The 18,736-nt window shown below is 35.9% G+C and overlaps 1 protein-coding gene across 1 annotated transcript in view; it reads right to left on the minus strand.

Annotated features, from left to right (window-relative positions):
• Positions 1-1,930: 1,930 nt before the first annotated feature.
• Positions 1,931-18,736, minus strand: part of LOC107554375 (GTP-binding protein Rheb-like) — a 17,821-nt gene continuing 1,015 nt past the window's right edge. The window contains exons 2-5 of the mRNA XM_016236865.1: positions 4,106-4,177; positions 3,223-3,290; positions 2,396-2,478; positions 1,931-1,991 (exon numbers count right to left, since the gene is read on the minus strand). Of these exons, the coding sequence (XP_016092351.1) occupies positions 1,931-1,991; positions 2,396-2,478; positions 3,223-3,290; positions 4,106-4,177 (284 nt within the window). The remainder of the gene's footprint in view (positions 1,992-2,395; positions 2,479-3,222; positions 3,291-4,105; positions 4,178-18,736) is intronic.

Raw genomic sequence — 18,736 nt, forward strand, 5'->3', positions numbered from 1 at the left:
TTAATGGGGTTTTTTTTGTCATTTTGTTGTGTTTTTGCCATTTTTATTATAAATTTTTTTGTAGTTTTTATTCACTTTTATTTTGAATTTGGGAAATCAACTTAAACTAAATTAAATTCAGAAATGTTATAGAATTTTTTTTTTTTGCAAATTTATAATTTAGCAAAATTATTTTTGACTTTAATATTGTCTATCTGAATTTTTTTCTAATTTAGTTTTAATAGCATTGTTGTGGTTTTTGTCATTTTTATTATTTTAAATAAAATATTTCTATAAAAGTTCTTCATTTTTATTTCAGTTTTAGCTTCATGCATTTAAGGAATTCAACTTTAAATGAAAATGAGGCCATCACTGTAATGCAAAATTTTACATAATTATAAAAAGTTACATTAAGCATATTCTATATATATATATCCAAAACCTCATTAATTTAAAGTAAACATTATGCGTTATTTAAATTGAGCATGAGATTTTTATTTCTCTATTTTTTTGGCATCAAAAAACCTTTGTGTTAAAATATTAATGATTTAAAAATATATATATATTAATCTAAAAGTATTTTCTCATTAGGAACACATTTTTGTCAGTGTATGTGTGCAATTAATAACAGCCTTGAGTTCATATTTCTATAAATCACAGCAAGCGACTCGAGAGATAGTGAAACAAAACGCTGCGTTTAATGATTACAATCAAAAAAGTCCAACAACAGAATGAATGCTGCCAACTTTATTGGCCATAATTACGTTTAAGAAACAGGATTTACAAACTCCAGAGGGCTCGGGGAACAGAGAGGAGGATGAGCGCTAGAGACGAGCGAGACGCAGACGAGTGTGTGTGTGAGTTATTCAGGAAAATATCACACAACTAAAAAAATTAAGTCAAATGAAGTATAAAAAAAGGTTTAAAAGAAAAAGCAGACATGTCTATGGAAACAGGCAGTTAGCCACTTCAAGTAGAGGGACTGGTTTCCCAGCGTCCAGCGTCCAGTGCTGCAGGAGGGGCTGGAAACAGACTTTTCTAGCAATCAATGTCTCGAACCCCGTTCACATCTGTTAATCCTAGAACTAGACCAGAAAACACAAACCAAGCCCAAACATGCTTGCTAGAAAAGTTTGTGCTGGTTCTCGGGTGGGCGGGGCAGACTGTGGGAGAGGGGCGGGGACGGGGCTGCAGGGGGCGGAGTCAGGGCAGGGAGGGGGCGGGGTTATCTACATCATGGAGCAGGATGTCCGGCCCTGAGGAGCGCCGCCGTCTATCTTCTCCGCCTCCAGGATTATCCTCTTGAACACCTCCACGGCCGTCTGCGAACACACACACGAAAACATCACGATCGGGATCCATTCATCACTGACTTACACTGATGCCACTTCAGCAAAAAAAAACTAAAAACATAAAAAAAATTACGTGAAATAAAATGTTAACTGGTATCATTTTTTTTAATTACATAAAAAATAAAATTAATTTAATTTAAATTGTGTGTGAGCGAGAGAGTGTGAGTGTGTGTGTGTGAGCGAGTGAGTGTGAGTGTGAGAGAGAGTGTGAGTATGAGTGTGCGTGTATCGTTAGGCTGCAGTCCAGGAATAACCAAACTCCTCTCCGAGGCTCACGTTATGCCTCGTCACATGATAAATGTGGTAAACAGCAGTGTGGAAAGAGTTTATTAACCCTGAAGGTTTCGATGTTAATGGAAGACAGCACTGAGAGCGCGGGCAGATGAAAGGTTCGAGATGCCGTCCAGACTTTATCAGTCAGCTTCACATGTGTCTTACGTAATGTCGTCTGCTCTCAATGATCAGAATTATAAATATGCACCCAACCAAAACCTATCTAAAGCTATCTAACTAAACCATATATATATATATATATATATATATATATATATATATAAAAACTGAACTTTGCAAAAGCTAAATTAAGACTAAATATATACTTACTGTACTTTTCCCACCATATCCAACAACTTTTCATGGATAACTTTTACTACTTCAAAACTGCAAAAAAGAGGGAGACAGATCAGAAGACTATCAGTTATTTAAAAATGAGAATAAAACAGGCGGAGATGATTAATCAGAGGATAAAATCACTGTAAAACATCTCGTGGCTTATTGCATCATCCATAAAGCAATAAAAGACCTAAGCAAGAAAAAACTAAACCGATGCATCTGTGCTTCACCAGAAACAAAACCACGACTAATGTCCAGAACATCAGATCTGATCTTATTTAATAACTCCGTGAGCGAGCTGAGATCTTCTAGAAATAAGACGTCATGTCTCAAACTAATGAGAAATCATTCTGATGCGATGTTTTATTCATAAACCATATTCTGGCAGTCATCAGCAGCAGATTTCCGTCATTTATCAGCCTGAGAAATGATCAAGCATCAGCATCTCTCACCTTTTATTGGAGGTGACTGAATACACCAGAATGTAGCCGTTGATATCTATAGAGTACGTCTGCGGGAAAATAGAGTATTCGTCCTGAAAGAGAGGAATTCAAAACACACTTCAGAGAGATCAGACCAAAATTCCATTCGAAGAATTCATGACATGATGTTTCTAGAAGAACATTTGCCATCTGTGCAGTGTTATTTCAGTATTATTTAGTATTAATAAACATTTTGAATTAGATTTTACATTTTAATTTTAGTTTACATTTTTTGAATTTTATTATGTTGTGTTTGTTCAAATTAAACTTGTTTTTTAAATTTTCAGTATTTTTTTTGTTAAGTAAGTAACTTTATTTCAATGAACAAACTTTTTAATGATTTAATTTTTTTAATTTTAGTTATAATTTTTATCATTTTATTATGTTTACATTTTAATATTTTTATCTAGCTTTTTAATTCATTCTTATTTCAGTTCCATTAATTTTAATACATCAAATTAAACTTGTTTTATTTTGGTTAAATTCAGTTTTTTTTTTTTTTTTAAGTTTAAGTTTGTCATCTAATATTTATATTTTATTTCATCATTATTTCAATGAACTAAAACTATTTTTAATTATTTAATTTTTGTAATTTTATTTAAAAACAACACCACTGCAGCTGTGTCTAGCTGTGTCGAAGGTTCATGGCCTTAATTCATTTCTGCATTAAAATGCGTTTCAGAATCCTGCATTTTATTACTGTATACTGTATTGGGCTCCTGAACGTTTGATATTGCTGTAAAGTATTTTTTGTTAAAAACAACATTTAAACATGAACTCAGTGTCGTGTTTCTCACCTGTCCTGCTGTGTCCACCAGCTGCAGGTGATACTCCTGACCGTTCACGGTGATCATTTTCGTAAACGCTGAAAAAATAAATAAAAGACACCAGATCAAAAATCCACCTCAAGCCCCGCCCACTTAGCTCAAGCTCCGCCCCACGAGTCGACTCAGTCTGTTCCAGCTGTGTTATGACCCGCCCCTTTAAGAATATCCCATCCTAAGCTAATGACAGTACAGTGGATTTAAATTTACAGAGATAAATAAATAAATAAAGACAAATGTCCCTAATGATGAAAGCTAAATAAATAAAAGATAACAGCAGTTACATCCTAAAAGCATTTGAAAAAAATACTACCATTAATAATAATTCAAAAATGCTACCACTTACTCCTATTTTCTGCTAATAGTGATTTTATGCTTAATTTTTAAGTTCGACAATTCTGATTCCACTTAATTCTGATTTTCTTAACAACTGCATTATTCATGTAGTACTTGTGAGGAAGCATCATCATCACATAATTGATCTAAACTATATTAAATCACAACATTTACTACAACAAAACTCCACGATGGACATTCAACTTAAGCTACATGTCAAGTTATAGATGAACAACTAGTCAGTAATTATTTAGATCTGAAATGTTACACATATTGAATCAGATATGACTGAATGACTCGCAGTTCAGTGAGTCAGATGATGAGTAACCGAATGATTCAGTGAGTCACAATCACAGAACTGATTCATAATGTCTACAAATCGGAGCAGACTAGTCATAAGTAGCTACAATAGAAATGCATGTTATCTATGGCCCTTTGATCACTTCACAGATTAAGTCTCAACCCTACATTATGATGATTAGGATTCATTTTACAGTAGGACGTGATCTGATTCACTTACTGTTTTCAATCGTGGGGTCGTAGGAGTCGACAAACTGGCCTTCCACAAACTGTATTGTCAAGGAGGATTTCCCTGAAACACAGAAACACACGATCATCACAGTCAGAAAATGACCATCATTACACTCTTAAAAATGCTGGGTCAAAGCAACCCAACCGCTGGGTCAAAGCAACCCAACCGCTGGGTCAAAGCAACCAAACCGCTGGGTCAAAGCAACCAAACCGCTGGGTCAAAGCAACCCACCAGCGACCCAACCGCTGGGTCAAAGCAACCCAACCGCTGGGTTTGTCCCTTTTTAACCCAGCGCTGGGTTATATTTAACCCAGCATTTTTTTAGAGTGTACCTTCAGATCAAGAGAGAACCAGCATGAACTCACAATTAATCGAATTTCTAATCGCGATTACAATTATGGATGCCACAATTACGTAATCGTTCAAAGAGGAAATTAATCGTTCAAAGTCCACTTATGTTATTCTGCACGCTTAAGATGTGTTTTTTTCTTCCTACATGTTATCTTAAGGGGTTTTCCATTGTTTTAGTTTTACATTATAATACCATTCATATTTGACTTTTTTTTATAATTCAAAGAAGAAACCAATCCGATGTATATTTGACATTTGAAGGCTTAATACTATAGAAAAGCACTAAAGGTTTTCAGATAGAGTGTTTTCAGCTTGTTTATTTTCATATAAAAATACGGCATGCAGTTGCATCAAACAATGGTATAAACATCATTCAATGTAAATTGTGATAATCGTAATTAATAATCGCAATTACAATTTCAAGGGAATAATCGACAATGATTTTTGTCATAATCGTGCAGCTCTAATTCACATGCATGTTAGAATCACGCTACAGAGGGATGCAACAATCTAATAATTCCAAATGAAACAAATTTCACAACCAAATGGCATAATTTGTCAAAAAACTGCCACAATGCCACAAAAAAGCTTCATTTTTTTATTGCAAAGTATTATTTCTCTGATTTTCACCCTTGTACTGAATTTACTGAAGCGTGTGAATGCATGCTGATGAAAAACGTCTCCATTCAGAAGAGCGTTTGTGATGAAGCTGCCATAGTGGTAGTAATGCAGGACACACACACACACACTCACGCACGCTCGCACGCGCACACACACACACACACAAACGAGTGTGTGGGCAGATTTGCCCTGCAGCCTGTTGCTATAACAACGGCCAGTTCCTCTCCGCATCCAGTGTTTGTAAATGCGAGCTCTCATTCACAGGGAAAAGCACACAGGAGCATCGGGACACTCCGAACGGAAGAGCGGCTCTTTGAAGGACAGACACATGTTTGATCAAACGATTCCAAACCGAACATCCAAACACGATTCTTCAATGAGAACAAACAAAAAACAACAAAATCACGAATAAACTAGACGAAACTAGTGAAGAGCAGGCATTACTAAAGTCCTTTTTATTCACGTCCGGCCAGTGATGGACTTTTGACATGGCTTTTATAAAGTCAAACCTTCTAAAAACGTCAATTTTGTCAGCTACATTTAAATCAGGAATAAAATGTAACAATTGTAGCAACTCTGTCTCATGTGCTCAAACGATACATTCAAAGATAAACACTCACATTCAAAAGTAACAAACTGACAAAAAAGGTGATTGGCTCTTTAAAATGAAAGGCAGGGTTTCAATTCAAATGAAAAAGTTGTTGTCTTTTGACATATCTCATGTCGAATGACATTAAAATTGTATTTACTGGAGTCGACTGATAGTGGATTGGACCACACTGACCGATAACTGATCAAATCAATCTACATTTTTGAAAACGGATGAAATCAAAACAAAAACCATAGGCCTAATACTACAAGTAAAATAATGCTGAACTTTATTGCAAAAAACTGAACAGAACAGAACCCGGAAAATGTACTGTACTTTTTAAATTAAATAAATATTAATATTAAACATTAATATATTAGGCTAATTGTACCTTGATCATTCATGTTAGTTCATAGTCCATTAACTACTGTTAAAAGATACAACTTAATGCAAAAATGTATTAGCAAATGTTGAAACTAACAATGATGAATAACACTTCTACAGCATTTCGTAACTTTAGTTTACATTAGAAATGGACTCTAAAGGCCCGTTCACACCAAGCACGATAACGATAAAGATATAGTTCTAAAAATCATTCTCAATATTAAAGAATAGCATAGTTCACACCACAACTATAACGATAACGATACAGAGGAACGATATCGTTGTGATCACTTTCAAAACGATTTTTTTCCCAGCTGCTGGGTCAAAGCAACCCAACCTCTGGGTCAAAGCAACCCAACCTCTGGGTCAAAGCAACCCAACCGCTGGGTCAAAGCAACCCAACCGCTGGGTTTGTCCATTTTTAACCCAGCGCTGGGTTATATCTAACCCAGCATTTTTTTAGAGTGTACCTTCAGATCAAGAGAGAACCAGCATGAACTCACAATTAATCGAATTTCTAATCGCAATTACAATTATAGATGCCACAATTACGTAATCGTTCAAAGAGGAAATTAATCGTTCAAAGTCCACTTATGTTATTCTGCACGCTTAAGATGTTTTTTTTCTTTCTACATGTTATCTTAAGGGGTTTTCCATTGTTTTAGTTTTACATTATAACACCATTCATATTTGACTTTTTTTATAATTCAAAGATGAAACCAATCCGATGTATATTTGACATTTGAAGGCTTAATACTATAGAAAAGCACTAAAGGTTTTCAGATAGAGTGTTTTCAGCTTGTTTATTTTCATATAAAAATACGGCATGCAGTTGCATCAAACAATGGTATAAACATCATTCAATGTAAATTGTGATAATTGTAATTAATAATCGCAATTACAATTTCAAGGGAATAATCGACAATGATTTTTGTCATAATCGTGCAGCTCTAATTCACATGCATGTTAGAATCACGCTACAGAGGGATGCAACAATCTAATAATTCCAAATGAAACAAATTTCACAACCAAATGGCATAATTTGTCAAAAAACTGCCACAATGCCACAAAAAAGCTTCATTTTTTTATTGCAAAGTATTATTTCTCTGATTTTCACCCTTGTACTGAATTTACTGAAGCGTGTGAATGCATGCTGATGAAAAACGTCTCCATTCAGAAGAGCGTTTGTGATGAAGCTGCCATAGTGGTAGTAATGCAGGACACACACACACACACTCACGCACGCTCGCACGCGCACACACACACACACACAAACGAGTGTGTGGGCAGATTTGCCCTGCAGCCTGTTGCTATAACAACGGCCAGTTCCTCTCCGCATCCAGTGTTTGTAAATGCGATCTCTCATTCACAGGGAAAAGCACACAGGAGCATCGGGACACTCCGAACGGAAGAGCGGCTCTTTGAAGGACAGACACATGTTTGATCAAACGATTCCAAACCGAACATCCAAACACGATTCTTCAATGAGAACAAACAAAAAACAACAAAATCACGAATAAACTAGACGAAACTAGTGAAGAGCAGGCATTACTAAAGTCCTTTTTATTCACGTCCGGCCAGTGATGGACTTTTGACATGGCTTTTATAAAGTCAAACCTTCTAAAAACGTCAATTTTGTCAGCTACATTTAAATCAGGAATAAAATGTAACAATTGTAGCAACTCTGTCTCATGTGCTCAAACGATACATTCAAAGATAAACACTCACATTCAAAAGTAACAAACTGACAAAAAAGGTGATTGGCTCTTTAAAATGAAAGGCAGGGTTTCAATTCAAATGAAAAAGTTGTTGTCTTTTGACATATCTCATGTCGAATGACATTAAAATTGTATTTACTGGAGGTCGACTGATAGTGGATTGGACCACACTGACCGATAACTGATCAAATCAATCTACATTTTTGAAAACGGATGAAATCAAAACAAAAACCATAGGCCTAATACTACAAGTAAAATAATGCTGAACTTTATTGCAAAAAACTGAACAGAACAGAACCCGGAAAATGTACTGTACTTTTTAAATTAAATAAATATTAATATTAAACATTAATATATTAGGCTAATTGTACCTTGATCATTCATGTTAGTTCATAGTCCATTAACTACTGTTAAAAGATACAACTTAATGCAAAAATGTATTAGCAAATGTTGAAACTAACAATGATGAATAACACTTCTACAGCATTTCGTAACTTTAGTTTACATTAGAAATGGACTCTAAAGGCCCGTTCACACCAAGCACGATAACGATAAAGATATAGTTCTAAAAATCATTCTCAATATTAAAGAATAGCATAGTTCACACCACAACTATAACGATAACGATACAGAGGAACGATATCGTTGTGATCACTTTCAAAACGATTTTTTTCCCAGCTGATGAACGATAAACACTGACAGCCAATCAGAATCCATCCTGCTGTAACGAGCTCAAGAATTTAAAGCAGCAGACGCATGTGCGCTTAGAATAAACAGACGATATCGTTCGCTGGTGTGGACGCTAATATCGTTATCTTTATAGTTATCGTTCTTGGTGTGAACGGGGCTTTATCGTAAAGTGTTACCATTTCATACAAATACAAACACTTTTTTTTTTTAACTCCACGAGGAGTAAACTATCGGTATGGATTTTACCGATAACTGGCTGCTCTAGCAATCAGTTATCGGTACCGATAAATCGGCAAAACCTGACCTCTATTATTTATGATTGGACCATCTATCATGTTGTCTATCATAATGTCCCTGGAAGATGGAGAGAAGCGGATGAAAGATTGATAATAGGGATGCACCGAATGTTCGGCAAACCGAAATTATTCGGCTGAAAATAGCAAAAAAAAGCTCTTTCGGTGTTCGGCCGAATAAGCGAAAAGACCGAATAAATTGTACCGAAAAATGATATGACGCGATCAAATAGCAACCAGCGCAGAGTGAGAGGCGCGCACTGTTTATAATGCAACACACACGTCAGCAGTGTGGAAGCATTTAAACTGTCGGAGAAAGACGCAAAAATCATTACAAGCACCGACAGCGAGAGCCTGTTTAGGACTGCAGCGCATGTCTTCGATGAGAAGAGGAAGGGGTGATTGTTGCTGGTTACTGTACGATGATTGAAATCGTGAAATGGCCTTAATTAGTAAATAACTGCAGAATGTTATGTTTTCTAATACACTCACGTATTGCATGTATTCTGACAGCGGTGCTATCTGCTTGTTAACCAGGGTTTAAAGTCCAAAGCGTGAGGAAAATCTGCGCTGATACACTCGTCCGTTGATCAGTCACATTGTTATGAATTTTTACAAGGCATGTGACAATGCGATACGTACGACGTATTCGTAATGAGACTCATTTATAAATCTGTTATCAACAAAAAGAAGCATTGAGGTTTTCCTGCGCGTTTCTGCCAAAATAAAAGTTGAGAAAAAGCAAGAACTCTTATCAACATTCATAAATGTTAGTATTGTAATTTTACTGTAAAATAAAATAAAAAGACAATAATAATGATAATAGTCATTACAACAGCTCTGTTTTAATACATTTATTATAACATTCACACAGTGTTCAAATTAGGATCTGTAATATTTTCTAAAGTTAAAAAAAGAGTCTCTTCTGCTCAGCAAGGCTGCTTTTAATTGTACAGTAAAAAAAGAAAATGCATGCCTGATTCAAGAAGGGGGTCTGATGGCCAACTAATTGTACCTTGATCATTCATGTTAGTTCATAGTCCATTAACTACTGTTAAAAGATACAACTTAATGCAAAAATGTATTAGCAAATGTTGAAACTAACAATGATGAATAACACTTCTACAGCATTTCGTAACTTTAGTTTACATTAGAAATGGACTCTAAAGGCCCGTTCACACCAAGCACGATAACGATAAAGATATAGTTCTAAAAATCATTCTCAATATTAAAGAATAGCATAGTTCACACCACAACTATAACGATAACGATACAGAGGAACGATATCGTTGTGATCACTTTCAAAACGATTTTTTTCCCAGCTGATGAACGATAAACACTGACAGCCAATCAGAATCCATCCTGCTGTAACGAGCTCAAGAATTTAAAGCAGCAGACGCATGTGCGCTTAGAATAAACAGACGATATCGTTCGCTGGTGTGGACGCTAATATCGTTATCTTTATAGTTATCGTTCTTGGTGTGAACGGGGCTTTATCGTAAAGTGTTACCATTTCATACAAATACAAACACTTTTTTTTTTTAACTCCACGAGGAGTAAACTATCGGTATGGATTTTACCGATAACTGGCTGCTCTAGCAATCAGTTATCGGTACCGATAAATCGGCAAAACCTGACCTCTATTATTTATGATTGGACCATCTATCATGTTGTCTATCATAATGTCCCTGGAAGATGGAGAGAAGCGGATGAAAGATTGATAATAGGGATGCACCGAATGTTCGGCAAACCGAAATTATTCGGCTGAAAATAGCAAAAAAAAGCTCTTTCGGTGTTCGGCCGAATAAGCGAAAAGACCGAATAAATTGTACCGAAAAATGATATGACGCGATCAAATAGCAACCAGCGCAGAGTGAGAGGCGCGCACTGTTTATAATGCAACACACACGTCAGCAGTGTGGAAGCATTTAAACTGTCGGAGAAAGACGCAAAAATCATTACAAGCACCGACAGCGAGAGCCTGTTTAGGACTGCAGCGCATGTCTTCGATGAGAAGAGGAAGGGGTGATTGTTGCTGGTTACTGTACGATGATTGAAATCGTGAAATGGCCTTAATTAGTAAATAACTGCAGAATGTTATGTTTTCTAATACACTCACGTATTGCATGTATTCTGACAGCGGTGCTATCTGCTTGTTAACCAGGGTTTAAAGTCCAAAGCGTGAGGAAAATCTGCGCTGATACACTCGTCCGTTGATCAGTCACATTGTTATGAATTTTTACAAGGCATGTGACAATGCGATACGTACGACGTATTCGTAATGAGACTCATTTATAAATCTGTTATCAACAAAAAGAAGCATTGAGGTTTTCCTGCGCGTTTCTGCCAAAATAAAAGTTGAGAAAAAGCAAGAACTCTTATCAACATTCATAAATGTTAGTATTGTAATTTTACTGTAAAATAAAATAAAAAGACAATAATAATGATAATAGTCATTACAACAGCTCTGTTTTAATACATTTATTATAACATTCACACAGTGTTCAAATTAGGATCTGTAATATTTTCTAAAGTTAAAAAAAGAGTCTCTTCTGCTCAGCAAGGCTGCTTTTAATTGTACAGTAAAAAAAGAAAATGCATGCCTGATTCAAGAAGGGGGTCTGATGGCCAAATATGATTATTTTACTAACTTATTCATTTTAAGTAAAATTGTGCTTTGTTGGTATAGTGTCTGCTAGCATGTTCAGTGTTAAATATTTTAAAATTGCTGTTTTGTAATTGATTTTTTCTCTTTGAAAAGCAAGACAAAACAGTAAAAAGCACATTTTGGCTTTTTAATTTATGCAATGGTGAAAAAATGGGGAAAAAAAACTCTGTGTTCGGTATTCGGCCCAGTGTTTAATTTTGTTCGGTTTCGGCCAAGAATTTTCCTTTCGGTGCATCCCTACTTGAAAAAAGTGAGCAAATGCTGATATCAGCCGAAAAAGAAAACCATTTGAGAGATGAAGCAGTGATGTTGTTTTCCATTCGAACAACATCACTGATGAATCCTTCATAATCAGACCAGGAATCTGAATTAAGAGTCTATAAAAGCATTGCTACTGTAGGTCACGTTTGAGTTGTTCATTACAAGCGTTTCTCGACCGTAAAGCCATTAGAGAGCAGCAGCAGCCCTGCCTTCCCTCCGTTTTAATGGAGGCGCATCGGATTTCAAGCATCCTTCCTCATCAGCTCTATAAATAGAGCGTGAAACAGGAGCAAACGCATCAGGAACATATAGTTCCCATCGGCCGCGGGTGACCCCGCACGCAAACAAAGCCCGGATGTGGGCGGCAGTGACCCGTGGAGTGGACACGCAGAGATCCTCCTCGTCTGAAACGAGCAGCAATACTGTACATTTCCATCGCTTTTGGAAATCAGAGAGTTTATGGATGGTTTGAGACTCCACAGAAGGCACTGAGCCCATCGTTAGAAGCTCAAAGGCCTTCATTAGTATAGACTAGTGACGGTTACTGCATTGACAGATATTTAGCTGTGAGCCAGAAATGTCCCGAACACAGAAATGAGTCGACTTAAAGAACATAAACGACTCGACCTGAGGTCCAAACATACATCACGTTATCTGCGGGTAAAGTTCACATGCATCTGCCGTTTTGAGGGCTGAAATGACCTTATAAGAGTGGACAGCTTTATTAAATCAAACATGCATTTTAATGCATGCTTTAACTAAATATGCTCAATACAGGTCAGATTCTACACAAGACATTTTTTAGACAAAAATCTAATAAAATCGGACTTAAAAAAAGGTTTAATCGTTTGTAATCGTTAAATACAACAAATTGAAAAATGAAATACAATTTGTAAAAACCCAATCATATACTTTTATAGTTTTTATTTATATTTCAAATCAGTTTTTGTATTTTAATTTTAGTTCAAGTTTTAGTAATAGTTTTCAGCTTGTTTATTTTCATATAAAAATACGGCATGCAGTTGCATCAAACAATGGTATAAACATCATTCAATGTAAATTGTGATAATTGTAATTAATAATCGCAATTACAATTTCAAGGGAATAATCGACAATGATTTTTGTCATAATCGTGCAGCTCTAATTCACATGCATGTTAGAATCACGCTACAGAGGGATGCAACAATCTAATAATTCCAAATGAAACAAATTTCACAACCAAATGGCATAATTTGTCAAAAAACTGCCACAATGCCACAAAAAAGCTTCATTTTTTTATTGCAAAGTATTATTTCTCTGATTTTCACCCTTGTACTGAATTTACTGAAGCGTGTGAATGCATGCTGATGAAAAACGTCTCCATTCAGAAGAGCGTTTGTGATGAAGCTGCCATAGTGGTAGTAATGCAGGACACACACACACACACTCACGCACGCTCGCACGCGCACACACACACACACACAAACGAGTGTGTGGGCAGATTTGCCCTGCAGCCTGTTGCTATAACAACGGCCAGTTCCTCTCCGCATCCAGTGTTTGTAAATGCGATCTCTCATTCACAGGGAAAAGCACACAGGAGCATCGGGACACTCCGAACGGAAGAGCGGCTCTTTGAAGGACAGACACATGTTTGATCAAACGATTCCAAACCGAACATCCAAACACGATTCTTCAATGAGAACAAACAAAAAACAACAAAATCACGAATAAACTAGACGAAACTAGTGAAGAGCAGGCATTACTAAAGTCCTTTTTATTCACGTCCGGCCAGTGATGGACTTTTGACATGGCTTTTATAAAGTCAAACCTTCTAAAAACGTCAATTTTGTCAGCTACATTTAAATCAGGAATAAAATGTAACAATTGTAGCAACTCTGTCTCATGTGCTCAAACGATACATTCAAAGATAAACACTCACATTCAAAAGTAACAAACTGACAAAAAAGGTGATTGGCTCTTTAAAATGAAAGGCAGGGTTTCAATTCAAATGAAAAAGTTGTTGTCTTTTGACATATCTCATGTCGAATGACATTAAAATTGTATTTACTGGAGGTCGACTGATAGTGGATTGGACCACACTGACCGATAACTGATCAAATCAATCTACATTTTTGAAAACGGATGAAATCAAAACAAAAACCATAGGCCTAATACTACAAGTAAAATAATGCTGAACTTTATTGCAAAAAACTGAACAGAACAGAACCCGGAAAATGTACTGTACTTTTTAAATTAAATAAATATTAATATTAAACATTAATATATTAGGCTAATTGTACCTTGATCATTCATGTTAGTTCATAGTCCATTAACTACTGTTAAAAGATACAACTTAATGCAAAAATGTATTAGCAAATGTTGAAACTAACAATGATGAATAACACTTCTACAGCATTTCGTAACTTTAGTTTACATTAGAAATGGACTCTAAAGGCCCGTTCACACCAAGCACGATAACGATAAAGATATAGTTCTAAAAATCATTCTCAATATTAAAGAATAGCATAGTTCACACCACAACTATAACGATAACGATACAGAGGAACGATATCGTTGTGATCACTTTCAAAACGATTTTTTTCCCAGCTGATGAACGATAAACACTGACAGCCAATCAGAATCCATCCTGCTGTAACGAGCTCAAGAATTTAAAGCAGCAGACGCATGTGCGCTTAGAATAAACAGACGATATCGTTCGCTGGTGTGGACGCTAATATCGTTATCTTTATAGTTATCGTTCTTGGTGTGAACGGGGCTTTATCGTAAAGTGTTACCATTTCATACAAATACAAACACTTTTTTTTTTTAACTCCACGAGGAGTAAACTATCGGTATGGATTTTACCGATAACTGGCTGCTCTAGCAATCAGTTATCGGTACCGATAAATCGGCAAAACCTGACCTCTATTATTTATGATTGGACCATCTATCATGTTGTCTATCATAATGTCCCTGGAAGATGGAGAGAAGCGGATGAAAGATTGATAATAGGGATGCACCGAATGTTCGGCAAACCGAAATTATTCGGCTGAAAATAGCAAAAAAAAGCTCTTTCGGTGTTCGGCCGAATAAGCGAAAAGACCGAATAAATTGTACCGAAAAATGATATGACGCGATCAAATAGCAACCAGCGCAGAGTGAGAGGCGCGCACTGTTTATAATGCAACACACACGTCAGCAGTGTGGAAGCATTTAAACTGTCGGAGAAAGACGCAAAAATCATTACAAGCACCGACAGCGAGAGCCTGTTTAGGACTGCAGCGCATGTCTTCGATGAGAAGAGGAAGGGGTGATTGTTGCTGGTTACTGTACGATGATTGAAATCGTGAAATGGCCTTAATTAGTAAATAACTGCAGAATGTTATGTTTTCTAATACACTCACGTATTGCATGTATTCTGACAGCGGTGCTATCTGCTTGTTAACCAGGGTTTAAAGTCCAAAGCGTGAGGAAAATCTGCGCTGATACACTCGTCCGTTGATCAGTCACATTGTTATGAATTTTTACAAGGCATGTGACAATGCGATACGTACGACGTATTCGTAATGAGACTCATTTATAAATCTGTTATCAACAAAAAGAAGCATTGAGGTTTTCCTGCGCGTTTCTGCCAAAATAAAAGTTGAGAAAAAGCAAGAACTCTTATCAACATTCATAAATGTTAGTATTGTAATTTTACTGTAAAATAAAATAAAAAGACAATAATAATGATAATAGTCATTACAACAGCTCTGTTTTAATACATTTATTATAACATTCACACAGTGTTCAAATTAGGATCTGTAATATTTTCTAAAGTTAAAAAAAGAGTCTCTTCTGCTCAGCAAGGCTGCTTTTAATTGTACAGTAAAAAAAGAAAATGCATGCCTGATTCAAGAAGGGGGTCTGATGGCCAAATATGATTATTTTACTAACTTATTCATTTTAAGTAAAATTGTGCTTTGTTGGTATAGTGTCTGCTAGCATGTTCAGTGTTAAATATTTTAAAATTGCTGTTTTGTAATTGATTTTTTCTCTTTGAAAAGCAAGACAAAACAGTAAAAAGCACATTTTGGCTTTTTAATTTATGCAATGGTGAAAAAATGGGGAAAAAAAACTCTGTGTTCGGTATTCGGCCCAGTGTTTAATTTTGTTCGGTTTCGGCCAAGAATTTTCCTTTCGGTGCATCCCTACTTGAAAAAAGTGAGCAAATGCTGATATCAGCCGAAAAAGAAAACCATTTGAGAGATGAAGCAGTGATGTTGTTTTCCATTCGAACAACATCACTGATGAATCCTTCATAATCAGACCAGGAATCTGAATTAAGAGTCTATAAAAGCATTGCTACTGTAGGTCACGTTTGAGTTGTTCATTACAAGCGTTTCTCGACCGTAAAGCCATTAGAGAGCAGCAGCAGCCCTGCCTTCCCTCCGTTTTAATGGAGGCGCATCGGATTTCAAGCATCCTTCCTCATCAGCTCTATAAATAGAGCGTGAAACAGGAGCAAACGCATCAGGAACATATAGTTCCCATCGGCCGCGGGTGACCCCGCACGCAAACAAAGCCCGGATGTGGGCGGCAGTGACCCGTGGAGTGGACACGCAGAGATCCTCCTCGTCTGAAACGAGCAGCAATACTGTACATTTCCATCGCTTTTGGAAATCAGAGAGTTTATGGATGGTTTGAGACTCCACAGAAGGCACTGAGCCCATCGTTAGAAGCTCAAAGGCCTTCATTAGTATAGACTAGTGACGGTTACTGCATTGACAGATATTTAGCTGTGAGCCAGAAATGTCCCGAACACAGAAATGAGTCGACTTAAAGAACATAAACGACTCGACCTGAGGTCCAAACATACATCACGTTATCTGCGGGTAAAGTTCACATGCATCTGCCGTTTTGAGGGCTGAAATGACCTTATAAGAGTGGACAGCTTTATTAAATCAAACATGCATTTTAATGCATGCTTTAACTAAATATGCTCAATACAGGTCAGATTCTACACAAGACATTTTTTAGACAAAAATCTAATAAAATCGGACTTAAAAAAAGGTTTAATCGTTTGTAATCGTTAAATACAACAAATTGAAAAATGAAATACAATTTGTAAAAACCCAATCATATACTTTTATAGTTTTTATTTATATTTCAAATCAGTTTTTGTATTTTAATTTTAGTTCAAGTTTTAGTAATATTGTGGAGTTTTGTCATTTTAGTACGTCAAGCTCAATTAACATGAAAATGTTTTTATTTTATTTCTGTTAACATTTAAGAAACATTTTAATGGTTTTAATTTTAATTTGAGTTGACTATAATGCACCTAAATTTTGGTGACCAAAAAAAATTAGTCCAAAACATAAATAAATAAATACATTGATTCAACAAAATACATTTTGGTTCCAAAGGGCCAAAGTCATCGACTGAAATAGTGGCATTAAATTAGCGCTTCTCTGATCAAAGTTGAAATATGTAAGGTTTGTTTGGCTGAAATATTGACAGGTGAGGACAAACGCTCAATTATCCAAACTTTATGTCTCTGCTTTCGGCTACATGCAACTTTAATTTTATTTAAAAAAAAAAAACATTTGGTGCATTAATTTATTTATTTATATGCATCCACTACACTGAACAAACATACTTGATTTCACTGTGACTTGAGGTTGAAACTGAGTGCAGTGCGTAGAGAGAATCCATGCTAAATGTTTGGTCATGATAGCGTGAACCCAACGGTCCCCAAAGGCTGATCTGCACTCATGCGTGTCCTGATGTGATGTTAGCATGTTCTCTCAAGCATCACACGCATCAGCAAACATGTGCTCTGTGTAAGCGCTTTACTACACAGAGAAGAAATCTGCTCTAAATGACAAAATACCAATCTTTCCATTGATGTATGGTTTGTTAGGATCGGACAATATTTGAAAATCTGGAATCTGAGGGTGCAAAAAAATCTAAATATTGAGAAAATCATCTTTAAAGTTGTTCAAATGAAGTTCTTAGCAATGCATATTACTAATCAAACATTAAGTGTTGATATATTTACGGTAGGACATTTACAAAATATCTTCATGGAACATGATCTTTACTTAATATCCTAATGATTTTTGGCATAAAAGAGAAATGTATAATTGTGACCCATACAATGTATTGTTGGCTATTGCTACAAATATCCCCCAGCGACTCAACACTGCTTTTGTGCTCCAGGGACACATTTCATCCGGCAAACTGTTTTAGCCATAAATCACCATCAAGCATGAATGTCAAATGCCAAAGTCTCCTAAACTCATTCTAGACTCCTAAAGTTTTCACTGAAAACCTTCCCTTCCAATTCAGCTCTCGAACCTGATTCTCCATTTCACATTCAGTTCAGATTTTCCACTCGAGAGCATGCGCAACACCAAACCTCTCGTTAGTTCATCTGAACACCACACAAATGAGATCTGAGAGCTGTGGAGGAAGAATTTTATATTTGCAGACATGAGGGCGAGTAAATAATGACATCTCTATTTTTGGATGAATTATTCCTCTAATACGTGCAATGAAAACATTAAATATCAATACAGAACTAATTCTACACAACACTCATGTTTGAGATCAGATATGTGTCTTATATCCAATAATTTATTATAAATATGAACTTGTTTTCAACTGAAATAGTTTTTTTTAGATTGCCGATATAACAACTTAGAATAGATAACTGATATAATGCTGATATATACAGTATATATGTTATAGATGTTGATATATATGTACATATACATACATGCTTTTTACCTAAAAATATATTTTAAAAAAACGTTTAAAAATCCTTATTAATATTGGCTGTTAATTGGAAATTAAATAAGGTAGCAGGTTGTTGGCTGATGCCGATAATCTCAAAATATCGGTTAAATATCAGCCGATATATCGGTTGATTATCGATATGGGTAATAATTCAGACTTGGATCTGGTCTCTGATTGGACAAACCTGCAGCATCCAAACTCATTCACAACATCATAATATGAATGATTTAGAAATAATGTATTAATTCAGTTTATAGATCGGGAGTTTTTAATCTGGCGTCCTTA

The sequence above is a fragment of the Sinocyclocheilus grahami genome, unplaced genomic scaffold (assembly GCF_001515645.1).
Source record: "Sinocyclocheilus grahami isolate Dianchi unplaced genomic scaffold, SAMN03320097.WGS_v1.1 scaffold499.1, whole genome shotgun sequence".
NCBI classification, from domain to species: domain Eukaryota; kingdom Metazoa; phylum Chordata; class Actinopteri; order Cypriniformes; family Cyprinidae; genus Sinocyclocheilus; species Sinocyclocheilus grahami.